This window comes from Rhinopithecus roxellana, chromosome 10, assembly GCF_007565055.1.
Source record: "Rhinopithecus roxellana isolate Shanxi Qingling chromosome 10, ASM756505v1, whole genome shotgun sequence".
NCBI lineage: Eukaryota > Metazoa > Chordata > Mammalia > Primates > Cercopithecidae > Rhinopithecus > Rhinopithecus roxellana.
Genome location: NC_044558.1, coordinates 141599521 through 141625062, shown reverse-complemented (window position 1 = coordinate 141625062; position 25542 = coordinate 141599521). Strand labels below are relative to the sequence as shown.

At 36.5% G+C, this 25542-nt stretch overlaps 1 protein-coding gene across 3 annotated transcripts in view; it reads left to right on the top strand.

The window, feature by feature from the left end:
• The window catches only part of CPNE8 (copine 8), a 261364-nt gene extending 247105 nt beyond the window's left edge, over window positions 1-14259 (top strand). For 2 of the 3 annotated variants that reach the window (XM_030938809.1, XM_030938808.1), the window contains exon 20: window positions 12384-14259. In XM_030938809.1, coding sequence (XP_030794669.1) covers window positions 12384-12572 — 189 coding nt within the window. In that variant the 3' untranslated portion in view covers window positions 12573-14259. The remainder of the gene's footprint in view (window positions 1-12383) is intronic. The other variant, XM_030938810.1, reaches the window with a different exon arrangement.
• Window positions 14260-25542: the final 11283 nt, after the last annotated feature.

Sequence of the window (25542 nt, the reverse complement as noted above, 5' to 3'; positions counted from 1 at the left end):
TCTGACATACTCAGAGCTGATCCTGGATAAGTTCACTAAACTTTCTTTCAGTTTCTTCTTATGTGCATTCAAAGTATATAAGATTCTTGTGAATATTAAATGACATATTGTGCTAAATCTCCTAGCAGAAGACCTCCCAAATACCAGTTGTTCAATAAATGATTATCAGTACAGTACATTGGCACAGTCCAGTGGGAAGGCATTTTTTGTCACTATTTCATAGTAGCTGTGCCCTAACATATGACAAGGTAGTAAGTTTTATGTGTGATTAAGTCTCATTGCCTCATTATTTAATTTCGTGTCACTATAGTATAAATAGTAAGCAGGATGGTTATTAGTCTAAAACTTAGGTGACTTATTTTCTTAAGTCAATATACATAAAGGCTTTCTATTTGTTTGTTTATGCTATGGATTGGCCATTGTGTATGATGCAGTGCCATTACCCCTGACTGCATATAGCTGCTGGGCCGGCCTATCATTTCCTTAAAAATTAGATTTAAATCATATTTTCCATTAAAAGGAGAATAATAACCTTGAGGGCTTAGACTTGAAAATCACTAATGGAGCTCTGCACAGTACGAGCAATCCAGCAAAACTGAGCAGAGCAGCAACTAAAAGCCCATTTGTCCAAACTAATTCAAACTTGTTTTTACGAATAGGCAAAGCAAGCAGTTAGAGCAGCCATGTGGAATATTTTCCTTATGCTGGTGGGTGCTGAAAAACGATGTAGAGTAACAAGTATACCATACTTCCTATAGAATAAAATGCATTTATTGGTATTCTTTATATGAATGTGATAAATTAGTACAAAGAAAAATTGATTTATTCTTCTAAACTAAATATTATAAGGGTCCAAATTACCATGTGGTCATCATGCATTCACAAATGTGTGGGAATTATTTTGGACAAGAGGTTCCCAGGTACAGGGATCAGAAATGATGGACTAATAGAGGTAATAAACAGAGTGGCCTAAGAAGTTGAGTGGAAACCTGTAAAAATAAAAGGATATGAGCAGTCTTTCAAGAAAGAGGGCAATTTTGCCATGAAAGTTTTAAGAACTGAAATAAGAAGTATAGGAAATTTCTGAAGTCATTGTCTTTTCTCTCATTTATAAAGTACCTTGTGACATGACTGAAGAAATAAATGTCCCTTTGGAAAAGGTTTAATTTAGGCTAGTGACTTTTTTTTTAATCCTACTCCAGATATAAGTGTGGGATGAAGGATACTCCTGTTTGATAACCCTGACTTCTATGACAGTTGTTCTCAACCTGTAGGCAGTACCCCCTAATATCCAAATGGAATATCCGACTCTGTGCTTACCTAACAAACCTAAACTAAATGTGATGTATACTCCCATTCTAGGTTGAAATTGAGGATTTCTTTTTTACCTGTTATTTATAAACTGTTTTAAAGAAGAGTAGAACTGTTTGTATTCTAAGAAGAGTGATGATTATGAGCCTTAGCTTTGATGTTCCAGAGTGTCATAAAATTTTTAAAAGTGAAATTCAATTTACCTCAATTAAAAAAACATCTGCATATCCTGTAGAACTTGCTGAAAAAGTGAAACAACAGTGTTTTAAAATTTAAAAAGGCCAGGAATTACTGTTTTAGATGAACTGATACTGTATTCAAATTTGAAAGAGATAAAATTGATAATCTTCGTTAAAGTTTGATGTGAATATAAATTGAAAACTATTTTCAAAATTGCTTTATATTGACTATATAAATGTGTAAGTTAATGAATAGAAAAGTAATTATAATGATGGCTTTCATATATAATACATATTACAAATTGAACTGCTACTGTTTAAGCACTAAGTTTTAACTTATTTAATACAAAACAATGAAATAGGTATTCTGTAATTATCCTTTTGTATTTTACTGATATAATTATACATATTTCTAGGGTATAATGTGATATTTCATTACATGTATGCAATGTGTAATTATTCTATCAGGGATAGCATACCCATATCTCAGACATTTATTTTTTTGGTCGGGGACATTCAAAATTTTGTTTTCTAGCTATTCAAAAATATGCAGTAAATAATCATTAACTATGGTAACCCTACAGGGCTAGAGAACAACAGAATTTATTCCTCCTATCTAGCTGTAATTTTGTATCCATGAACCACAGTCTCCTTACTCCTCTTTCCCGACCTGTCCTTCCCAGCCTATAGTAACCGCTGTTCTACTCTCTGTTGCTACGAGATCAACTTTTTTAGCTTACACATATGAGGGAGAACATATATATTTATTTTTCCATGCCGGGCTTATTTCAGTTAACATAATGTCCTCCAGGCTTATCCATGTTGCCACAAATGACAGAATTTCATTTTTTATGGTGGAATAGTATTTCATTGTGTATATATGCTACACTTTCCTTATCCATTCATCTGTTAATGGACACTTAGGTCAATATCATATCCTGGCTATTGTGAATAATGCCGCAATAAACATGGGAATGCAGCTCTTTATTTGACATACTGGTTTCCTTTCATGTGGATAAATACCCAGTAGTGGAATTGCTGAAGCTTATGTAGTTCTGTTTTCCATAATGGTTGTAATAACTTACATTCCCACCAACAATGTATGAGTTCCCTTTTCTCTACATCCTTATCAATATTTGCCATTTTTGTCTTTTTGGTAATAGCCATTCTAACTGGGATGAGATGATATTTCACTGTGGTTTTGATTTGCATTTACCTGATAAATAGTGATTTTTCAGCATTTTCTCATTACTTTTGGCCATTTGTATGGCTTTTTTTGAGAAATATGTATTTAGGTCACTTGCCCATTTTAAAATCAGATTCTTTGAGGGTTTTTGGTTTGTTTTTTGTTTTGCTATTGTTTGAATTCATTGTATATTCTGGATATTAGTCCCTTATTAGATGAATAAAATGTTTGTCTCTTCACTCTCTTGATTACTTCCTTCGCTGTTGAGAAGATTTTAGCTTAATATAATGCCATTTATCTAGTTTTACTTTTGTTGCCTAAGTTTGGAGGCTTTATTCATACAATTTTTTGCCTGCTCATGTCCTGATGCATTTCCCCTATGATTTTTTTGTAGTAGTTTCATAGTTTAGGATCTTACATTTAAGTCTTTAACCCATTTTGAGTTGATTTTTATATGGTGATAGATAAGAGTGTACTTTCATTCTTTTGCATGTGGATATCCAGTTATCCCAGCACCATTTAATGGAAAGGGTGTTCTTTCCCCAGTATATGTTCTTAATGCATTTGGCAAAAATCAGTTGGCTGTAAATATGTGGATTTATTTCTGAGTTCTCTATTCTGTTCCATTGGTCTATGTGTCTGTTTTTATGCCAGTGCCTTCCTGTTTTGGTTTCTATGGCTATGTAATATATTTTGAAGTCTGGTAATGTGATACCTTCAGCTTTCTTCTTCTGGCTCAGAATTGCTTTGGCTATTTGGAGTCTTATGTGGCACCACACAAATTTTAGGATTGTGTTTTTCTATTTCTGTAGAGAATGTCTTGGCATTTTGACAGGTATTACTTTAAATCTGTAGATTGCTTTGGGTAGTATGGTCATTTAAAAATATTAATCCAATCCATGAACATGAAATTTGTATTTTTACGTGTCTTCCTAAATTTCTTTCATCAGTGTTTTATAGTTTTTTATTGTAGAGAGCTTTCACCTCTTTGATTAAACTTATTTCTAGTTTTTTTTTTTTGGCTATTATAAATGGGATTGCTTTCTTGATTTCTTTTTCAACTAGTTTGCTATTGGTATAAAAAAAAGGTCACTGATTTTTGTATGTTGATTTTGTATCTTACAACTTTTCTGAATTCACTTATTACTTCTGACAGTTGTGTTGTGGTATTCTCAGGGTTTTCCTTGTATCCAATCATGTCAACTGCAAACAGGGATAACTTAATCTCTTGCTTTCCAGTTTAGATGCTGTTCATTTCTTTCTGTTGCCTAATTTATCTGGCTAGGACTTCCAGTGCCATGTTGAATAAGGATGGTGAAAATGGCCATCTTTCTCTTGTTCCAGTTCTTTGAGGAAAAGTTTTCAACTTTTTTCCTTTCACTATGATATTAGCTGTGGGTTTGTCGTATTGGCCTTTACTGTGTTGAGGTATGTTCCTTCTGCACATAATTTACAGATAATTTTTATCCTGAAGAGATGTTGTATTTTATCAAATGCTTTTTCTGCATCTATTGAGATCATGTGTTTTGTGTTTTTTTTTCTTTCTTTCATTCTGTTCATATGATGTGTCACATTTATTGATTTGCACACATTGAGCCATCCTTGCATTCCTGGGATAAATCCTACTCGATCATGGTGTATAATCTTTTTGATGTGTTGTCGTATTTGGTTTGCTAGTATTTCGTTCAAGATGTTTGCATCTATATTTATCAGGAATACTAACCTGTAGATTTTTGTTGTTGTTGTGTCCTTTCTGGTTTTTGGTATTAGGGTAGTTCTAGCCTTGTGGAATACATTTGGAAGAATTCATTCCCCTTCAATTTTATTTACTTATTTATTTTTATTATATTAAATTCTAGGGTACATGTACACAATATGCAGGTTTGTTACACAGGTATACATGTGCCATGTTGCTTTGCTGCACCCATCAACTCATCATTTATATTAGGTATTTCTCTTAATGCTGTCTCTCCCTGAGCCCCCCACAGGCCCCGGTGTGTGATGTTCCCCACCCTGTGTCCAAGTGTTCTCATTGTTCAATTCCCACCTATGAGTGAGAATATGCAGTGTTGTTTCTGAGGCCTCTGTTCTGATCCATTGGTCTATAGCTCTGTTTTGGTACTAGTACCATGCTGCTTTGGTTACTGAAGCCTTCTAGTATAGTTGGAAGTCAGGTGGCGTGATGCCTCCAGCTTTGTTCTTTCGGCTTAGGATTGTCTTGGCAATGTGGGCTCTTTTTTGGTTCCATATGAACTTTAAAGTAGTTTTTTCCAGTTCTGTGAAGACAATCATCGGTAGCTTGATGGGGATGGCATTGAATCTACAAATTACCTTGGGCAGTATGGCCATTTTCATGATATTGATTCTTCCTATCCATGAGCATGGAATGTTCTTCCATTTGTTTGTGTCCTCTTATTTCATTGAGCAGTGGTTTGTAGTTCTCCTTGAAGAGGTCCTTTGCATCCCATGTAAGTTGCATTCCTAGGTATTTTATTTTATATGTAGCCATTGTGAATTGAATTCACTCATGATCTGGCTGTTTGTCTGTTATTGGTATTTAGAAATATTTGTGATTTTTGCACGTTGATTTTGTATACTGAGACTTTGCTGAAGTTGCTTATCAGCATAAGGAGATTTTGGGCTGAGACAATGGGGTTTTCTAAATATACAGTCATGTCATCTGCAAACAGGGACAATTTGACTTCCTCTTTTCCTAATTGAATACCCTTTATTTCTTTCTCTTGCCTGATTGCCCTGGCCAGAACTTCCAACACTATGTTGAATAGGAATGGTGAGAGAGGGCATCCTTGTCTTGTGCCAGTTTTCAAAGGGAATGCTTCTAGTTTTGCCCATTCAGTATGATATTGCTGTGGTTTGTCATAAATAGCTCTTATTATTTTGTAGATCCGTCCCATCAATACCTAGTTTATTGAGAGTTTTTAGCATGAAGGGCTGTTAAATTTTGTCGAAGGCCTTTTCTGCATCTATTGAGATAATCGTATGATTTTTGTCATTGGTTCTATTTATGTGATGTATTACATTTATTGATTTGTGTATGTTGAACCAGCCTTGCATCCCAGGAATGAAGCAGATTAGATCATGGTTTATAAGCTTTTTGATATGCTGCAGGATTCACTTTGCCAGTATTTTATCAAGAATTTTTACATCGATACTCATTACGGATATTGGTCTAAAATTCTCTTTTTTTTGTTGTGTCTCTGCCAGGCTTTAGTAAGAGGATGATGCTGACCTCATAAAGTTAGTTAGGGAGGATTCCCTCTTTTTCTATTGACTGGAATAGTTTCAGAAGGAATGGTACCAGCTCTTCTTTGTACCTCTGGTAGAATTTGGCTGTGAATCCATCTGGTCCCGGATTTTTTTGGTTGGTAGGCTATTAATTATTGCCTCAATTTCAGAACCTGTTACTGGTTTATTCAGAGATTCAACTTCTTCCTGGTTTAGTCTTGGGGGAGGGTATATGTGTCAAGGAATTTATCCATTTCTTCTAGATTTTCTAGTTTATTTGCATATAGGTGTTTATAGTATTCTCTGATGGTAGTTTGTATTTCAGTAGGATCAGTGGTGATATCCCCTTTATCATTTTTTATTGCATCTATTTAATTCTTCTCACTTTTCTTCTTTATTAGTCTTGCTAGTGGTCTATCAATTTTGTTGAGCTTTTAAAAAAAACAGCTCCTGGATTCACGGATTTTTCTGAAGGGTTTTTTGTGTCTCTATCACCTTCATTTCTGTTCTGATCTTAGTTATTTCCTGCCTTCTGCTAGCTTTTGAATGTGTTTGCTCTTGCTTCTCTAGTTCTTTTAATTGTGATATTAGGGTGTCGATTTTAGATCTTTCCTGCTTTCTGTTGTGGGCATTTAGTGCTATATAAATTTCCCTCTACACACTGCTTTAAATGTGTCCCAGCAATTCTGGAACATTGTGTCTTTGTTCTCATTGGTTTCAAAGAACATCATTATTTCTGCCTTCATTTCGCTATTTACTCAGTAGTCATTCAGGAGCAGATTGTTCAGTTTCCATGTAGTTGTGCCGTTTTGCATTAGTTTCTTAATTCTGAGTTCTAATTTGATTTCACTGTGGTCTGAGAGAGAGTTTGTTGTGATTTTTGTTCTTTTACATTTGGGGAGGAGTGCTTTACTTCCAATTATGTGGTCAATTTTAGAATAAGTGCAATGTGGTGCTGAGAAGAATGTATATTCTGTTGATTTGGGGTAGAGAGTTCTGTAGATGTCTATTAGGTATGCTTGGTGCAGAGCTGAGTTCAAATCCTGGATATCCTTGTTAACCTTCTGTCTAGTTGATCTAATATTGACAGTGGGGTGTTAAAGTCTCCCATTATTATTGTGTGGGAGTCTAAGTCTCTTTGTAGTCTCTAAGGACTTGCTTTATGAATCTGGGTGCTCCTGTATTGGGTGCATATATATTTAGGTTAGTTAGCTCTTCTTGTTGCATTGATCCCTTTACCATTATGTAATGGCCTTTGTCTTTTTTGATCTTTGTCGGTTTAAAGTCTGTTTTATCAGACTAGCATTGCAACCCCTCCAGTTTTTTTTGCTTTCCATTTGCTTGGTAAATCTTCCTCCATCCCTTCATTTTGAGCCTATGTGTGTCTCTGCATGTGAGATTGTCCTCCTGAGTATAGGATACTGATGGATCTTTACTATCCAGTTTGCCAGTCTGTGTCTTTTAATTGGGGTATTTAGCCCATTTACATTTAAGGTTAATATTGTTATGTGTGAATTTGATCTGTCATTATGATGTTAGCTGGTTATTTTGCCCATTAATTGATGCAGTTTCTTAATAGCATTGATGGTCTTTACAATTTGGCATGTTTTTGCAGTGGCTGGTACTGGTTGTTCCTTTCCATGTTTAGTGCTTCCTTCAGGAGCTCTTGTAAGGCAGACCTGGTGGTGACAAAATCAATCAGCATTTGCTTGCCTGTAAAGGATTTTATTTCTCCTTCACTTATGAAGCTTAGTTTGGCTGGATATGAAATTCTAGGTTGAAAAGTCTTTTCCTTAAGAATGTTGAATATTGGCTCCCACTCTCTTCTGGCTTGTACGGTTTCTGCTGAGAGATCCACTGTTACTCTAATGGAATTCCCTTTGTGGGTAACCCAACCTTTCTCTCTGGCTGCCCTTAACATTTTTTCCTTCATTTCAACCTTGCTGAATCTGACAATTATGTGTCTTGGGGTTGCTCTTCTCGAGGAGTACCTTTTGGTGTTCTCTGTATTTCCTGAATTTGAATGTTGGTTTGCCTTGCTAGGTTGGGGAAGTTCTCATGATTCATATCGTGAAGAGTGTTTTCCAACTTGGTTCCATTCTCCCCATGACTTTCAGGTACACCCATCAAATGTAGATTTGGTCTTTTCACATAGTCCTGTATTTCTTGGAGGCTTTGTTCGTTTCTTTTTACTCTTTTTTCTCTAATCTTGTCTTCTTGCTTTATTTCATTAATTTGATCTTCAATCAATCACTGATACCCTTTCTTCCACTTGATTGAATCGGCTATTGAAGCTGGTGCATGCATCACAAAGTTCTCGTGCCATGGTTTTCAGCTCCATCAGGTCATTTAAGTTCTTGTCTACGCTGTTTATTCTAGTTAGCCATTCGTCTAACCTTTTTTCAAGGTTTTTAGCTTCCTTGTGATGGGTGAGAACATCTCCTTTAACTTGAGGAAGTTTGTTATTACTGAGCTTCTGAAGCCTACTTCTGTCAACTCATCAAAGTCATTCTCCATCCAGCTTTGTTCCATTGCTGGCAAAGAGCTGTGATCCTTTGGTGGAGAAGAGGCACTCTGGTTTTTAGAATTTTCAGCTTTTCTGCTCTGGTTTCTTCCCATCTTTGTGGTTTTATCTACCTTTGGTCTTTGATGTTGGTGGCCTACAGATGGGGTTTTGGTATGGATGTCCTTTTTGTTGATGTTGATTCTATTCCTTTCTGTTTGTTAGTTTTCTTTCTAACAGATCCCTCAGCTGTAGGTCTGTTGGAGTTTGCTGGGGGTCCACTCCAGACCCTGTTTGGCTGGGTATCACCAGCGGAGGCTGCAGAACAGCAAATATTGCAGAACAGCAAATATTGCTGTCTGATCCTTCCTCTGGGAGCTTCGTCCCAGAGGGGCACTGAGCTGTATGAGGTGTCTATCAGCTCCTAGTGGGAGGTGTCTCCCAGTTATGCTACAAAGGGGTCAGCAACCCACTTGAGGAGGCAGTCTGTCCATTCTCAGAGCTCAAATGCCATGCTGGGAGAACCACTCCTCTCTTCAGAGCTGTCAGACAGGGCTGTTTAAGTCTTCAAAACTTTCTGCTGCCTTTTGTTCAGCTGTGCCCTGCCCACAGAGATGGAGTTTATAGAGGCGGTAGGCCTTGCTGAGCTGTGGTGGGCTCCCCCTAGTTCAAGCTTCCCAGCCGCTTTGTTTACCTACTCAAGCCCCGGCAATGGCAGATGCCCCTCCCCCTGCCAGGCTGCAGCTTTGTAGGTTGATCTCAGACTGCTGTGCTAGCAGTGAGCAAGGCTCCGTGGGCATGGGACTCACTGAGCCAGGCACAGGAGAGAAGCTGCTGGTCTGCCAGTTGCTAAGACTGTGGGAAAAGTGCAGTATTTGGGCAGAAGTATCCCCTTTTTCCAGGTACAGTCTGTCACAGTCTGTCATGGCTTCCCTTGGTTAGGAAAGGGAAATCCCCCAACCTCTTGTACTTCACAGGTGAGGTGATGCCCCGCACTGCTTTGGCTTGCCCTCTGTGGGCTGCACCCACTGTCCAACCAGTCCCAATGAGATAAGCCAGGTACCTCAGTTGGAAATGCAGAAATCACCCATCTTCTGCATCTATCACACTGGGAGCTGCAGACCAGAGCTGTTCCTATTCACCCATCTTGGAATGGACCTGAAAGGCTTGGTCCTGACCACCAAAGAAATACTTTACCAGCTCCTGCAGTGTCTATTCTTCCATCTGTGCATAGACTTGCATGGCCATTATGGAGGATCTTTTAAGCTAGGTTGCTGGCCAGTTTCTTTCCTTCAATTTTAAAAAATAGTTTGAGAATAATTCATGTTAGTTCTCTAAAACTTTGGTAGAATTTGCAGTGAAGCCATCTGGTTTTTATTTTCTAGAAGAAGAAACAGGCAAAGAGTAGAAAATAACCTGCTCAAGATCATGCAGGCAACAGGCAGCAGAACCAGGCTTTGAAACTGGGAAGTCTAATTCCAAAGTTTCTGAGAATAGGGAGGTAAAAACTTAAATGAGTTTAATGTCCGTAATGCAGAAGCAAGGTAAAGAATTAAAAATATGAGACCAAAGTTGAGGTAAAGGTAAGATAAAAGCAGGGGAGATCTTCCCTTTCCACAGAGAAGCATCAGCTGCTTGCCAACATTTCCCTGAAATGTGTGCATTAGCTACATACATTTTCTATAAAAAACAAAAAAGAAAAACTCTTCAAAAAAAAAAAAGTCTAAAGACCACTGCATGTATATTAACCATACCAACATTACTAAATGTTAACATTTAAAGCATTATACCTTCTAGAATAAGAATGAAGTAAATTATAGTTACAATTAGATATATTTTCTCATTAATCGCTAACTATGTTGATTCCTATTTTCTCTTTTCTAATTATAGTTTCAGAGAGAAAATTAACCTCTATTTTTTTATACCGCTTTGATTTTTTTCTGTTAAAAATGTCAAATCTTGTCCATAGCTAGGGAATAAAGACTTCACAAAAGTTCTGATTCTCCTCATTCTCTTCTGAAGTGAAGATCGCATTTATTGTGTTTTTTTTTTCCCCTGCACCCTTAGCAAGCTGCCTTTCTTGCCCTTAGTAGCAGAAAGATATGTCACCTTTTAAATACCTATTTCTAAAAACTGCTCTGAGCTTTCCTCCTGGAAATAGGGTATAGACAAATAAGGTAAAATTTTAGTCATATACATGTGCTTGCTTGTAATGTCTTATTTTAAAAAGAAAGGAATAATTTTCTTCTTTTAAAAGAGAATACCTTCACTGAATCAAAGGCATTATACCTAATCTTTGATTTCTTAAAATTTTTCTTGGTTTACCTGTAGCAACCTGACCATTTTAAATGCTGCCTTCCCATAATGATTGTTTTCCAGAGGCACATATTGAATAACTTTAAATAAAAAGCAAACTTATTTTATTTTCAAAATAAATGTAAAATGGTATTTTACAGCATGAGACAGGATTGTTCTTTGTCTTCATACAGAGAAAAAATGATTTAATTCAAATTTTTATATATTGTACTCAAATTGTTCAACATATTAAAATATCTTCACTTTGCCTTTTCTCTGAAGACCTAGAATTACTGTGCTTTTAAATTATCACAACATTCACAGTTCCAATCACTTCAAAGTTGCGGCAAGCATCATTATGCCTCTAAGGGAAAATTGAACTAATGCCCTCAAACAGCACAGTGTTTATTAACTTAAGTAACCATTATAAATGAGAATGGAATCAGGCAATCTATTACAGGAGCATTTGGTGTTGAGCTGATAAGGGCTGTCACATAATTACATATATAAAGATATAGTAATCATTTTTATTAAGGGTGGTGCAAAAGTAATTGCGGTTTTTGCCACTGCAAAACCGCACTTTACTGCAAAAACCGCAATTACTTTTTGCTCCAACCTAATATGTGTTGTTAGAATGATGATATTTCAATAAGAAATATACCCAAATCTTATGCCAAGATCATTTTTACTGTCTTCTCAAATAATAGATATTAAAAAATCAACATATGATGCAAAACTCAATGTACTGAATATTTCAGCTTTCTATTAATATGAGCTGTGTGAATTCTATATTCATATTCCATGTGATTTTTTTGTTGTTAGCAATAATTAAAATACTTTAATGTGTTTAGGACTTTTTAAACAATGTACACTATTATATTTTACCCTGAATTGGGTAATACTCGTTTCTTTTCCAGAATTGGGTAGTATTTTTATATCGGAAGCTGAATTAGGCATGTATTAACTCCACTTGAGAGGAAACCAAGCCCCAAAGAGGTTAAATGATCCATCCTGTTGGGATTCAGGCTAGGTATTGAACCCAAAACTGCAGAAGACATTTGGCAACATAATAAGCATATTAGGACTAAGTGACATGAGTTATTGGGGGAAAAATATAGAAAACGATTGTGTTCCTTTTGAGATAAAGCATATATTAGGTAAGTTTAGTCACTTACAGCTATTTGTAGTGTATTGAATTTTTTTTTTTTTTTTTTTTTTTTGAGACAGAGTCTCACTCTGTCAGCCAGGCTGAAGTGCAGTGGCATGATCTTGGCTCACTGCAACCTCTGCCTTCCGGGCTCAAGCAATTCTCCTGCCTCAGCCTCCCAAGTAACTGGGATTACAGGGGTGTGCCACCATGTCCAGCTAATTTTTGTATTTTTAGTAGAGACGGGGGTTTCACCATGTTGGCCAGGCTGGTCTTGAACTCCTGACTTAAGGTAATCCACCCACCTCGGCCTCCCAAAGTGCTGTGATTACAGGCATGAGCCACTGTGCCTGGCCTATTGAATATTTTTAAAATGTATAATTGTTATCCATCTCTCCATTACTCTCAGTTTCCCTGATTTTCCTATGACCAAATGTGTACATGTGTTGATTTTTTTGTGTTTATTACATAGCCTGCTAAAGTCTGTGAAGTAACTTTCTTTCATCTCTGTTTTAGTTTGTGCCATTCAGGGATTATATTGACAGAAGCGGAAACCACGTATTGAGCATGGCTAGATTGGCGAAAGACGTCCTAGCTGAGATCCCTGAGCAGTTTCTCTCCTATATGAGAGCCCGAGGAATCAAGCCATCACCTGCGCCTCCCCCATACACCCCACCTACACATGTGTTACAGACTCAAATATGACTGCGCTCTGAAATGCTAATGTCACTACAAATCAGAACTGCTGAGTTAATGCTTTGTGCCTGGTGCTCTGTGATGAACCAGGCAATGGGATACTTTTCTCAGTTTGGTTTCAGCAGTACTGGTTAATGTGCTTTCCTGGATCCAAAATTAAATCTATTCCTAAACCAAAACTGTAAATATGGTTGTTGCATGAGCAACAGAAAAATTGTTTAAATGCTTGAAGCAAAGTACAGATGTCTTCTCTAAATCTTTTTTTTTTTTTTTTTTTTAACAGAAACAGCTAATTTCCAATGTATTGTTGGGAAAAAGCACAAACTATGTTTTTAACTCAAATATTGTCTTCGACTGCTATGTGTATAGGAAAGCAGTCTCTGTATCAATGTTTACATGTTACTACTTTTTAAATTTCAATACTTTTATAATCGTTCTTAAGAATAAGAGTTTTGAATACTGAATCCTTTGTCTTCTAAATTGCAATAGCTATAATCACAAGAGCAATATCTCTTTGAATGACTGTCTGGACAAACACAATTGCAAATAAGGGAAGGGAAAAATGCTTTTCTATTTCTCAGTAACTGGATTGTCTTAAGAAACTACATCTGCTTAATAATCAGTTTCTCAGCAATGTTTGCTGAGTATGGGAGTCTAAGCCTGGCAGATGTGTCTCCTGGTTGAACATGCACTTTTCATGGAGTTTGGTTTCTAAATTTAGACCGCAGTTGGTTTGTATTTTGTAACACTAAGTAGAAATTAGAAAAAGTCAAACATTGTGATCTATAAATGCACAGAAAATGCTTTGTAAAAAGTAGCATCCTGATATAATAATGCTATTTAGAAAGACTGAAACCAAGACTATTTAACTGTGAACCATGTAGCAGATGTTTTAAACTTTTTATTCCATTATATCTTGTCTAGATATTTTAATTCAAAGGGATACTGGCTCTCTTGATTGGGATTTCTTGTTATCACCATTCCATGTTGCCACACAAGGTGCACAGGCTGGAAGTCTTTTGTGAAATTCTCAGTTAAATATATACAACTATGTGACTTAGTGCACAACACATTTGTGAAATAACCTACTCCTATATACTGACCTGCCTGTCCACGAATAATTGTAAAGAGTTTTTGCATGTACAATTTTTACAAGAATTACAGTTTTGTGAAGTTGTGTCTAAATTAAAGCATTTCTTTAGAACAAATGGCCTTAAATTCTCACAGAATTCCTGGAAATGATTGTGAATTGCCTTCAAATAATAGAAAAGTGTATTTATTGTGTGTGTGTGTGTAAAAAAGTAACTGCTTTATAATATTTTTTCCTTACCTATATATTCTATTTAATACTTGGTTTATTTCTACTGTACATTGTTTTCTTTGTCCCAAGTTGACCTAGGGTGACTTTTATAAGCATGAAACTATTTTACTGGAAAGAATATATACATCCACATATCTAACAGTATCAATGTTACATAACTATGTAATACTCAATTGTCCATTTTTAATTATGTATTAAAATCTTTAAATCATAACTTTTGTACATTTCATGTATGAATGACAATAGAGTTTGATGATTTCATTTACTGATCTTATTTATGCCAGTACAGTGTATAACCTGCAGATTTTTAAATTTACCTTTATCAACCCATAAAACAAAAATAAATAAGATCAATATTCTTTTCTTCTTGTCAAACATCAGTTATTTTTTTGAACTGTCCAGAGAAAACAAAAGTTATACAATTCCTTGTATAAATAATAGTTTGCTCAAACCTAGTGGGAGTAAATGGCCAGGAATGAAGCAGTTTCTCTTTACAAATGTTATCATTTATATGGCTGAGAATGATAATCAGAAACTTATGTGATGTTAATGCTATATATAAGATTAGAAAACACTTAAATCTTGTGTCTTCATTGCAAAAATGTAGTAAACCAAGATTGGAGGGATTAAGTGATGTATCCAAGACTATATAACTAGAGAAGAGCTCATTACCATTGTGGAAATATTTGTTACAACTTAAATTTTGTTAGTTGCTGTTAGGTGCTATGCAATAGGAAATCACAGAGACGTGTTCCATAAAGGCAAATGCATAGTAATAGTTGTGCATACAAGCTGGTTATCAGGGATGTTCACACAGGAATGAGCAACAAGAAAGGTATGTATTGAGAAGGGGTGATAGATTCAAGTCATTAAACCTGCTGCAGAAGTCAGTCTTCAACTGGTGCCCTCAAGAACCCCAAAGACTTTGGGCACTGTCCTATCTTTCTCATTTCCTTCCTCTCTAATGAAAGCCTCTAATTATCATTTGAACTCCAGAATGAACTCTTGGTGTTATTTTCAAGTATCTGCATCATCTGATTTTGCCCAGTTATGTAATACCAATTCCCATTGCTTCTCAAATGAATATTAAAACTAACCAGGCCTACCTCATTCCTTTTCCACAACCACTCTGAGTTTACCTGGAGTCGTCTATAGTGTTCATACTCTGTTCTTTCATCAGGCCCTCTCCTCTGGTCTTTACCTGAGGATATCCTTTGCACTTTCTGTCTCAAGCCCCAGCTCCTCTGAACCTTGTTCTTTAAAACTTCAATGCTAACAATAATAATCAGTACTTTCTATGAGCTCATCTTTGTATTGCATTTTAGCATATTAATTGCCTCAGATTATTTCTAAACTATTTTACTTTATCTGGGGCATCTTGTCTCTCCATCCTTATAGAATAGTATTTAATGGCACCTAGATATAGGTAAATTTTAAAAGCTTCCCAGTTTATTGTAATGTGTAGCTAGAGTGTGAAATTACTGCAACTAAAGACTATTGGATGACTCAATTACTACTTTTTGAATTATCTCTTCCAACATGGAATATCAAGAGAAAAGAAGAGGTGGGTATGACTCTGGTGGTGGTGAATGTGGGAAGAGAGGGGATTCGGGATTAGGGTTGGAGCATAGATTGTTTTGTTTTTCGGGCTCAGGGAAGATAACAGATGGACTCATACACTTTTTTTTTTTATTACTGTGTCATCATCAACTTAGGAAATAAAGACCTCTCACAAGGATGAGGTGGATGTGGTTATTTCTTAGAAGACCTGAAATGTGAAATATTTTACTGAAGAGCATACCTTTTTCTTTCAGCTTGTGTGAATTTTAGTTATTTGATGCCTTTGTGTTACATATATCTGTAATTGAGACAGTGGCCAGATTCTTCATAAACTCAGAGTAAAGAATAATTTTTGTGATTAGCACAAATCACATACATTTACCGATAAATAAGCAGCTGAGTTGAGGATCAAATAGGTTTCCTTTGAGTGCATGTGGAGTATTACCTATGAAGATGGAAAAGATGGAAATCTACTTGCAAAAAATCACACTTGTGCAGAGCTTTCTCATCAGTGTGTTACAGACAATTTACAAATTCATGCCTTCCAGATGGGCTACAGGTATACACCTTGTGGTGGTGCATAGTGCCTGGGGTAATTGGAGCTCCCAGCTTCTATCATGTTCATTGGCTAACCTCAGGATATTTTAACAAACATTCCCATTTTTAATGTGTGTCTTTAAAGGTAGGGAAGCACTGCATTACAGAGATTATTTCTTAAATAACCTCTGCTTACAGTTCCACCTTCATTTTTTGTACTTATATTCCCTACCATATTTATACTAAAATTAAATTGAAAGAGGATTCACATACAATTCCTTGGCAAATGTATTGTAGCAAATAAAGTTCAGAGGAATAAGACATGAATGTCCTCATGAGAATTTTTTTTTTTTTTTGCATTAATCTTGTTTATCTTGTTACAGTGTATTATAGAATTCCTGGGAAAATTTTCTTGCCTTTTTCACCACCTTCTTCATAAACATTTTACCACTCACAGAAATAGTGGATCACCAGATGACCCAGAGGACATCAAAGCATAGAGTCAAAGGGATTCAACCTTGTTATTGCCTTAGAATAAACACAGTTCTAGAAGACATCCTCTTCTCCTCACCATGACTCTTCCCCTCACCCCACTTTCCCACCAAGTATAATTCTGTTTGCTCTATCGAAACCTGAGCATCATTTAACAATAGGCAGTCTTTCATTTTACAAAATACTGGGATGTGCTGAGATCAGATACATGGGTCTTAAGAATAAGCACATTTTAAAAACATATTGACATAATTCTTTGCACCAAATTTTTTTTCTAAAAAAAACCTTTCTTCATCAGATCTTACTTACTTAGATATGACTTTGATAAGGGAAGACTTGGTATATCATGAACATACACATGGTTTAAAGGGCTTCCTTCAGAGGAAATAGAGAAGCAACAAACAAGTATTTTCTTATGAGTTATTGCCTAAGCTATGTTTATAACTCTTAGGAGATGATTATTCTAGCAATGCTCACCTCCTAGATTTCCTATTTTTAACCTGGAATAGGAGATACCAAGTAGAAGTACTTTCCCAACACAGACTAGCCCATAACAAAATTATTTTTCTTTAAATGGATATGACCCCCACCCCCGGCTACCATTTCACTGTATAGAATCTTACTTTTCTTCTTTAAGCAAAATATGCTAACATAATACACAGAAGTCTCCAAATATAATGTCTGTACTAAGATTATCTCAAAGACATAATAGTTCTAATTCATATCACAAACTTCTGAGCAATATTTGAGGCAATATATTCACACCTCATCACTTAGGGTTATTGCTTACCTCATACTTCATCAGCGCACCCCCAACTCCAACAGCCAACCTTGCTCTTATTTTCTGGGCTTTAGAGATGCTCTGAATGTCAAACTCTAAGAGGAAAATGACCACTGAACTCTGACTATGGAAAGAGCAAAAGCAAACTGATCGAAAGATTTGCTCATTTAGTTTTAAAGCGATAGTGGCCATGACCTCATGATTTTCTCACCACAAAGTTATTCACCAATATGATTTCCATGAAACAGGCCTGCTGGCCATTCCTAATGTATTTAGATAAGCTGATTTCATACAGATGGGATTTGCTATCAGTCAAATGGGTGGATATCATTGACCTCACAAATTAGGGGGAAGGATAAAGGAATAAATATGCTTAAGGTTGGTTTAAAAATAGCTACTCTTTCAAAGATCTTTCTCTCCTTATGAAATAAGTGAATTAAAAGAAGTTATAAGACCGGTTCAGTAATTTTGACAGAGAACAACCAGTTTGTTAACCCTTACATTTTCTACAAGATAATGCTGACAAGAAACAATAAATAAAGCACCTTTCAAATCTTTAAAACAATATTTAAATCAGAATCTGCCTAAAATTCACAAAATTATTTTACTATCACTTTCTACCATGGCAAAAGGCATACACTGTAATTTAGACACTGGCAAATTTGTCATGCACTTTAGATGACAATTCTGCACCAGATTTCAAAGAAAGTGGGTGATGCCTGAGAAAACGACATGACAATCACTAGAAACCACTTTGGGTCATCAAGCATCAACTTTTAAGTCCCTAAACATTATATGGACCTAACGCATCTCCCTTAAAAAAAAAAAAAATCTGTGACATTGGTTTGCAAATCTTGAGATAGGTCATCAGATCAGTCTTGAAAGATGAATTACAGGTGACTTTTATCTTTCATTTATTTTCTGAGGATATCCTGTTGTTTTCAATCAATGATTTGAAACCTAAATCCAAAGTTATATATGTGCTTGATATCTTCTATAGGCTGGTTATAAAAGTGCTGGAAGCTTCAATGGAAGGAGTGTGACTCGTCAATGTGCCATCTACTGAGAGTCAAAAAACCTTAGTTTCCATCTTGGCAGTCTGATTTTGGGAAAACACCAAGTAAATGTCCAAACTTGATTTTTACCATTCATATAATATGGTGATATTTCCAAGGGTCCTTAAAGCACCCTCCTGCTGCAATTCTCTCAGAAGGAGAGAGGTTAACTTTAATTGGAGCACACCTGGCAACTTGGTTGTTTAATAGTGAGGTGGGACGAGGTTATTGAATAAACTTAATATACTGAGCTATCAAAGTACCTTCTTATAGATTGTGCAGCATGGGAAACATCTCAATTTCTTCTTTTACAAGGCAGGTTATTAGCTTAGCCATTACTCTTAGTCCTGTATTCTCACCACATTTATTTTCATCTGAGAACCCAGAGGAGTAGGGAAAGATGGGAGAAAATGCCAAAGTCCCATTGCTCTGCAAAGGTCTTTGATTGTCTATCTATGTGCCCCCATGCTTGTGTCACTCAAAAGAGGACTTCTGGACACACACTTCCTAGTGACCGTCTGGATGCTCCGCAGGTGTTTTCTCTATTCTCCTTAAGGACTTGCCTGAAAAAAATACAAACGCTACTCAAAACAAGTGTTTCTTATTAGGTAATTTAACTTGATTGATTGCATGATCTCTGCCTCAAATGCTCATCGAACTCTCTTGGCTAGCTGCTGCTTGTTCTTCAAGTCTCCTCTTTACATGATTCCCTTATAAAGTCCTTCCTTGAAGATATGGACTGGACTGAATCTCCGTGTTCTGCCTTCCCACAGCACCCTGTGTGTATCCTCCTGTCATTCATCACATCTGTAATTCCTGGTCTGTTGGCTGTATTTCAGTTTTGCCCATGAACTTCAGGAGAGCAGGAAGCAGACAAGTCTTGTTCACTCATCTCTCTCTCTCTAACACATAACCCAGGGCCTGGCTTTCAGTAGGTCATCAACTGAATTGTGAAAGTGAATAGAATCAAAATATTGGTTACTAAGAATGTTGTATTAGTAACTTGCTATTTTAATATTTTAAGCCTGAATTTCAGCGAATTCAGATTATCTGTAAAATTTTAAAGCAGCACCAAACCTCACTTTTCCCATATTTATTTTTCCCTCCTTCTAAACCAGAACCGTGAAATTGAATGAAAACAGACCAACAGCTTCTCCTGTTTTCAGGGATAATTACCAGAAAAATGGTCAAAAGGCTGACAGCAGCAGGAGAGAAGAGATTAATAAAGCTTCAACACAATCTGATAGCCTGTTGGTCTTGACTCAGGACAGACTGAGGAGAAAGTATTCACAAGATCTTATGTCAGCTCTGAAATTTCCTTTGACTATGCATGCTAAACAATATAATACAAAACAAAACAAGATAATATGAAAGATTCTTTTAAGGATATGTTGACCCATATTCTCCCTTAAAAAATGAAAGTGACAAGCATTTATATTTAGGTAGTAGAAAGGTATTCTAAATCCCTACCTTTGCATTTTAGCTGTGTCTGTGTGTATTTCCAAGTGGATTGTGCATGTATGTGTATGGGGGTGAATACATGCCTTCACTTATGCATGTGCCATCATATATGTGTAGGTATCAGTAAAAGTGGAGATAATAAACAAGGGTGGGGGTACAGAAGAAACAGCAATGCTGTGCAAGCATTTACTGCCTTTTCTGGTGCTGATTATATACCCTGGAGGAAGTACTGATGACCTGCACAGAATGTGGACAAGAATTCAGGAGGTTAGAACTTTTCAACCGCATTCATAACAGGACACATTGACTTGCAAATCCTACTGTGATGATATTTATGATTTTTAATATATTCTTACATCATCTGCTTAGCAACAAGCAAGAAAGATTTAATGAATATGAATTTGTGGGAAAGGAATGTGGAGGAATGTAGTTCCTACATATTGATATTTTAGCTCAAAATTCCACCCACTAGTTGATAAGACTGAATTCCATTTAACTTTCTAAGAAGAAATGAATAAACACTCCAAATCCTACCTGCATCCTCCATTAGATAATCTATTTTCTATAATCATTGGTATAGTAATGACTTTGGTTTAGCATTTAATCACTTAGAAAGCACTATCTCACATGTAATCTTCTATCTTCACCTGTCAAAACTCTGCTCACTCACCAATCCTCAGCTCAAATGCTACTTTTCAACACAGTTTTACTGCATTATCTTGATTACTAGAGCAATCTCTCTCTCTCTCTCTCTCTCTCTCTCTTTTTTTTTTTTTTTTTTTTTTTTTTTTTTCCAGCCTGTATATAGGCATTCTACTCTGCCTCTCTAGGGGCAGATTCCGTGTTTCTGTGGGAAAGTCTTATGGCCCTAACCCTGTTGAAAGTCAATCTGTTTGATTGAGGTTAATTAACAGGAAACCCATCTGCCTAAATACATGAGTCACCTTCCCCTATATGACCTTTGTCAGAAATAAAATTCATGCTTCATCTTCTACTTGTGTTGCTTGCTCCTTTGTCCTATTTTTATTGCTTCAGAGAAGCAGGGGTGATTTCTCTGGACACTCAAAGACCCAAACAATCTCCCAAGGAGTCCCTTGCCTTTATTGTTGCTCATTATCCTGCCTGGCTCTGTGTAGCCCCCCTTAACTAGAGTTTCCACTACCTTGCAAGGTAGAATCCACAAAGCTTAGTTTGTGTTCTTAACGCAGAGCCTGGGGCCAAGACCTGGGTGCATGTAGTTCATTAGGAAGGCAATATCCCAGGGCAGGAGTAAGCAACTTGGGAGAGGGAGGAAGTAGGGAAATCTGTTATAAGAGTAGGTTATCAAGCTTACTACTGAAGGTAACAAAGCTCTCGCTTGTCCCCTCAACTTCTGAGCATAATGTGTTCCCTTCTCAGAATTGTCTCCATGAGGACCAACTGGAAGTATTTATCTTTAAGTTCCCATCTCCTATTGGTTAGGGTTGCCTGCACTTTCTGGGCTGCCTATGTAGGCATGAGGAAAGAGCATTCGAGTTTCTGTGGCATAAGAGTCTTTCCAGGGTGAAAAGTTAAAAAACTGCAGTACCTGCTTGAGGTAAGACACCATCTACAAAAAGAAGTTGGAGTCAGTATGGAAGCCAGCCATGGCTGAAATGGGACATGAGGCTAAGAGAGTGAGTTGAGTCATTAGAGTCACCTGAAACACATGAGCTTCAAGCCCCCATTGAGCTGTCATTACCTGTATTTCCAGCCTCCTCTCCTTCCACTTCTCCTTACCACACAGAAGGCAAATTGCATTAAAGTGCATGCGGTTCTACAAATACTCCATTCCATTTCATACTTCATGCATTCCATATGCCAACTCTTTCACATTCTCACTCCTACTCAGCTTCCAAAGCCCTGCTTAGGTGTCTCTGCATAAGAATCTCTTCCTCCTTTATTTTATGTAACTTTTTAATTGAAGTAAAATATATTTAGAAGTACAAAAATTATAAGCACATTGCTTGAGGATTTTTCACAGAGGAACATATCTGTGTAACAATTTCAGAGATCAAAAATACAACATAATCAGCACCCTAGCATCCTGCTTTTGTACCACCATAATCACACACGCCTCCTCAAAGTAATCACTATCTTGATTTTCATCACCATAAGTTATTTCTGTCTTATTTTCAAATTTTATATAAATGGAATTATACAATTTGTATTAATTTCTGACTTCTTCCATCCAATATTTTGTTTGTGAGATTTATCCAAGTACTTATGCATAGCAAAATTTTTTCTCAATTCTGTTTAGAATTTCCCTGTGTTAATATATTACAATTTGTTTTTCTCCTTTCATGAACATTGGGTTATTTTTAGCTTTGAATATTATGAAGAAAGCTTTATGACCAATATTGTACATTACTTTTAATAAAAATACACATCCATTGCTATTAGGTATATACCTAGAAATGCTTATTGCCTTAGAGCTTATTGGTCTGAAGTTAGCATATCTAAACTCTACCTCCATCCTATTACTTTTGGTTTTTCTTAACCTTACATCTAAGGTTTATTTAGGGGTGGCAGCATTTACTTGAGTTTGCACTTCTGCTTCTCTAGGAATTATGGAGGCTTGCCTGAAGTCATGCTGTAGTTGGGTTAATCTGTCTAGTTCTGAAGTTATTAGGTGGCCATTCTGCCACAAGTCATACTCTCCATTGGCAATGATAATGGAGATAATGTTGTACCTACGTTTACCAGATAAAACACATCATGTTCAGTTTAATTTGAATTTCTGATAAACAAATTTACTCCCATCCACAGATGTGCCTCTAACATGCATATTTTCCCACATACATGTCTGTTTTCCTCACCATATTGTGAGCTTTCTGAGGATAGGGACTGAATCTTTGTGTTCATTATCCACAGGCACACGTGGCCTAGCAGACATTTAGAACTCAAAAAATACAAATTAAAATGAACTGAATGTCCACTGGGTGGAAACTATAAAAGTAGACCAGAACCATATGGATAAAACCTAACTCCAAGGAATTTTTTTTTTTTTTTTTTTTTTGTGAGACAGGGTCTGACTTTATCACTCAGGCAGGAGTTCAGTGGCGTGATCTTGGCTCACTGCAACTTCTACCTCCCAGACTCAAGCAATCTTCTCACCTCAGCCTCCCAAGTAGCTGGAACTACAGGTACACAGTTATTTTTTTTCTTTAAATATTTTTTCATAGAGGTGGAGTTTTGCCATGTTACCCAGACTGGTTTTGAACTCCTGAACTCAAGCGATCCACCTACTCAGCCTCCCAAAGTGCTGAGATTACAGGTCTGAGCCACTGTGCCCAGCCAGAAGAAAATTTTTAAGTATTTCACCTATTCTACTAACTTTAGCAGGAAAAGCATAAAGCTCAACAGAGATTTCAGGGACCTGATCCCTTTTTGATATAATCAGTATTGTAAATATCTCAGAGACTGTTTCTTCCCTGTCTTATGATGGAAATCATTTCTCCATGTAAAAAAAATCAAGTCAGTAGAAAGATATTTTTGGCATGAAATGTTATAGGTTATCATAAAATAACTCTGAAAGCCTCAAACTTCTTTCAGTGGATAAAGACCTTTGCCTACCAGACACCAGCCAACAAACCTTATTGAGTTTGCATCTGCTCTGCCGTATGCCTAAGATTTCTACCCCCCATTTCTATGAAGCGATATGAAGGACCAACTAAACATTTTAGTAACTTCAGTAAATTCGTGTTTATGCTTTGTCTTACAATGTTATTTATTTGGCTATTATTTCCTAGATACATTAATAAACTCTGAAGAAATCATATTTTTGGGAACAATAGACACTAGGGACTACAAGAGAGATAAAGAAGGGAGGAGAGCAGGGTTGAAAAATTACCTCTTGGGTACTATGCTCATCACTTGGGTGACAGTTTCAATTGTACCCCAAACCTCAGCATTATGCAATATACCTGTGTAACAAACCTACATATGTACCAGTGAATCTAAAATAAAAGTTGAAATTTAAAAAATAAAAATACTATTTCTATTGCTTTTAAAAAAGAAACTATCCCTTCAGAACCTGAAAATATTCTCATTCTTAAAGATTGAAACTGCTATAACTTATATTCCATCCAATATTGGAAAAATAATATAAATATGGTATATAGACTTATGCAACTCTAGATGGAAAAATCAGGATTAGTTGTAAAGTTGTAAGAAAGTATATTTTGTATCAACATAAGAAATATTTTTTAAAAACTTAGAATCCTTCAATTACAGGATGGATTGACCTGGAGGATAGCAAGTCTTCTCTTCTCTTACTATTTAACAGTAGAGCTGGATGACCTCTTGGGATGTCATAGAAATACATTTTTATAAGATAATTGTATTGGTCTGTTTTCATGCTGTTGATAAAGACATACCTGAGATTAGATAATTTATAAAGTAAGGACATTTAATTGACTCACAGTTCCACATGATTGGGGAGGCCTTACAATCATGGTGGAAGGCAAAGGAGGAGCAAACTCATGTCTTACATGGTGGCAGGCAAGAGAGAATGAGAGCTTGTGCAAGGAAATTTTCCTTCATTAAACCATCAGATCTCATGAGACTTATTCGCTATCACAAGAATAGCACAGGAAGACCCACTCCCATAATTCAGTTACTCCCACTGGGTCCCTCCCACAACATGTGGGAATTGTGGGAGTTACAATTCAAGATGAGATTTGGGTGGGGACACAGACAAACCGTATCAATAATCTTAAAGTTTTCACCTAAATCAAGTTGATCTGTTATATTCATCAAGTTATATTTCTTCTAACATAAAACCTATACAAATAAATATGTAAGCTATTATTGTATACTGATAAGTATGAGGAAGAAAATAGGTTGAGTCATATAATAGAAAATGTTTGTAATATGGTTTGGTTTTGTCCCCACCCAAATCTCATTTTGAATTTTAATGCCTGTAATTCTCACATGTCATGGGAGGGACCCAGTGGAAGGTAATTGGATCATGGGGGCGGTTTTCCCCATGCTGTTCTCTTGATATTGACTGAGTTACCAAGAGATCTGAAGGTTTCATAAGCATCTGGCATTTCCCCTGCTAGTTTTTATATTCTCTAGTGCTGCCCTGTGAAGAGGTGCCTTCTGCCATATTATAAGTTGTCCGAGGCTTCCCCACATGTGGAACTGTGAGTCAATTAAATCTTTTTTCTTTATAAATTACCCAGTCTCAGGTATTTCTTCATAGTAGCATGAGAAACAGACTAATATAGTTTGGGTGCTTACTTTAGACTGGGCAATCAGGAGGTCAGCTGAAATCTGAGGACTAAGAATCAGCCATTCAAGATCTAAGCAAAGAACATTCCTTGAAGACGGAGTAGCTAGCAAAAAGGCCCTGATGAGGGAACAATTTATCACGGGAGCAGATCAAAAAGAGGGTGACTGTGGCAGGAGCCTAGTGGGCAAGGGCAGGAGTGGCTGAGAAGGAGGTGGAGAAGCTCTCATGCCCCATGAATTTCTGAAATTCATCAATGGTGTCAATACATTCAAGAAGATGCCACATCACACTCTTCACATCTCCTCTTTAAATCCTTCACCAGACCTTCACTTGAGGTTTGGCCATGTCCATAGGTAGCATCATCTCTCTGCAAATAGTTTCATTTCATACTGTGGTCAATCAATGGTATTGTCAGATGCCCACACCCACTCAGAGTCCTGCTGCAGACTGGATGAAATTTCCCCCTTCTCTTGTAGTAAATTCTATAAATTGTGTTATTTTTATTGTCTCAAACC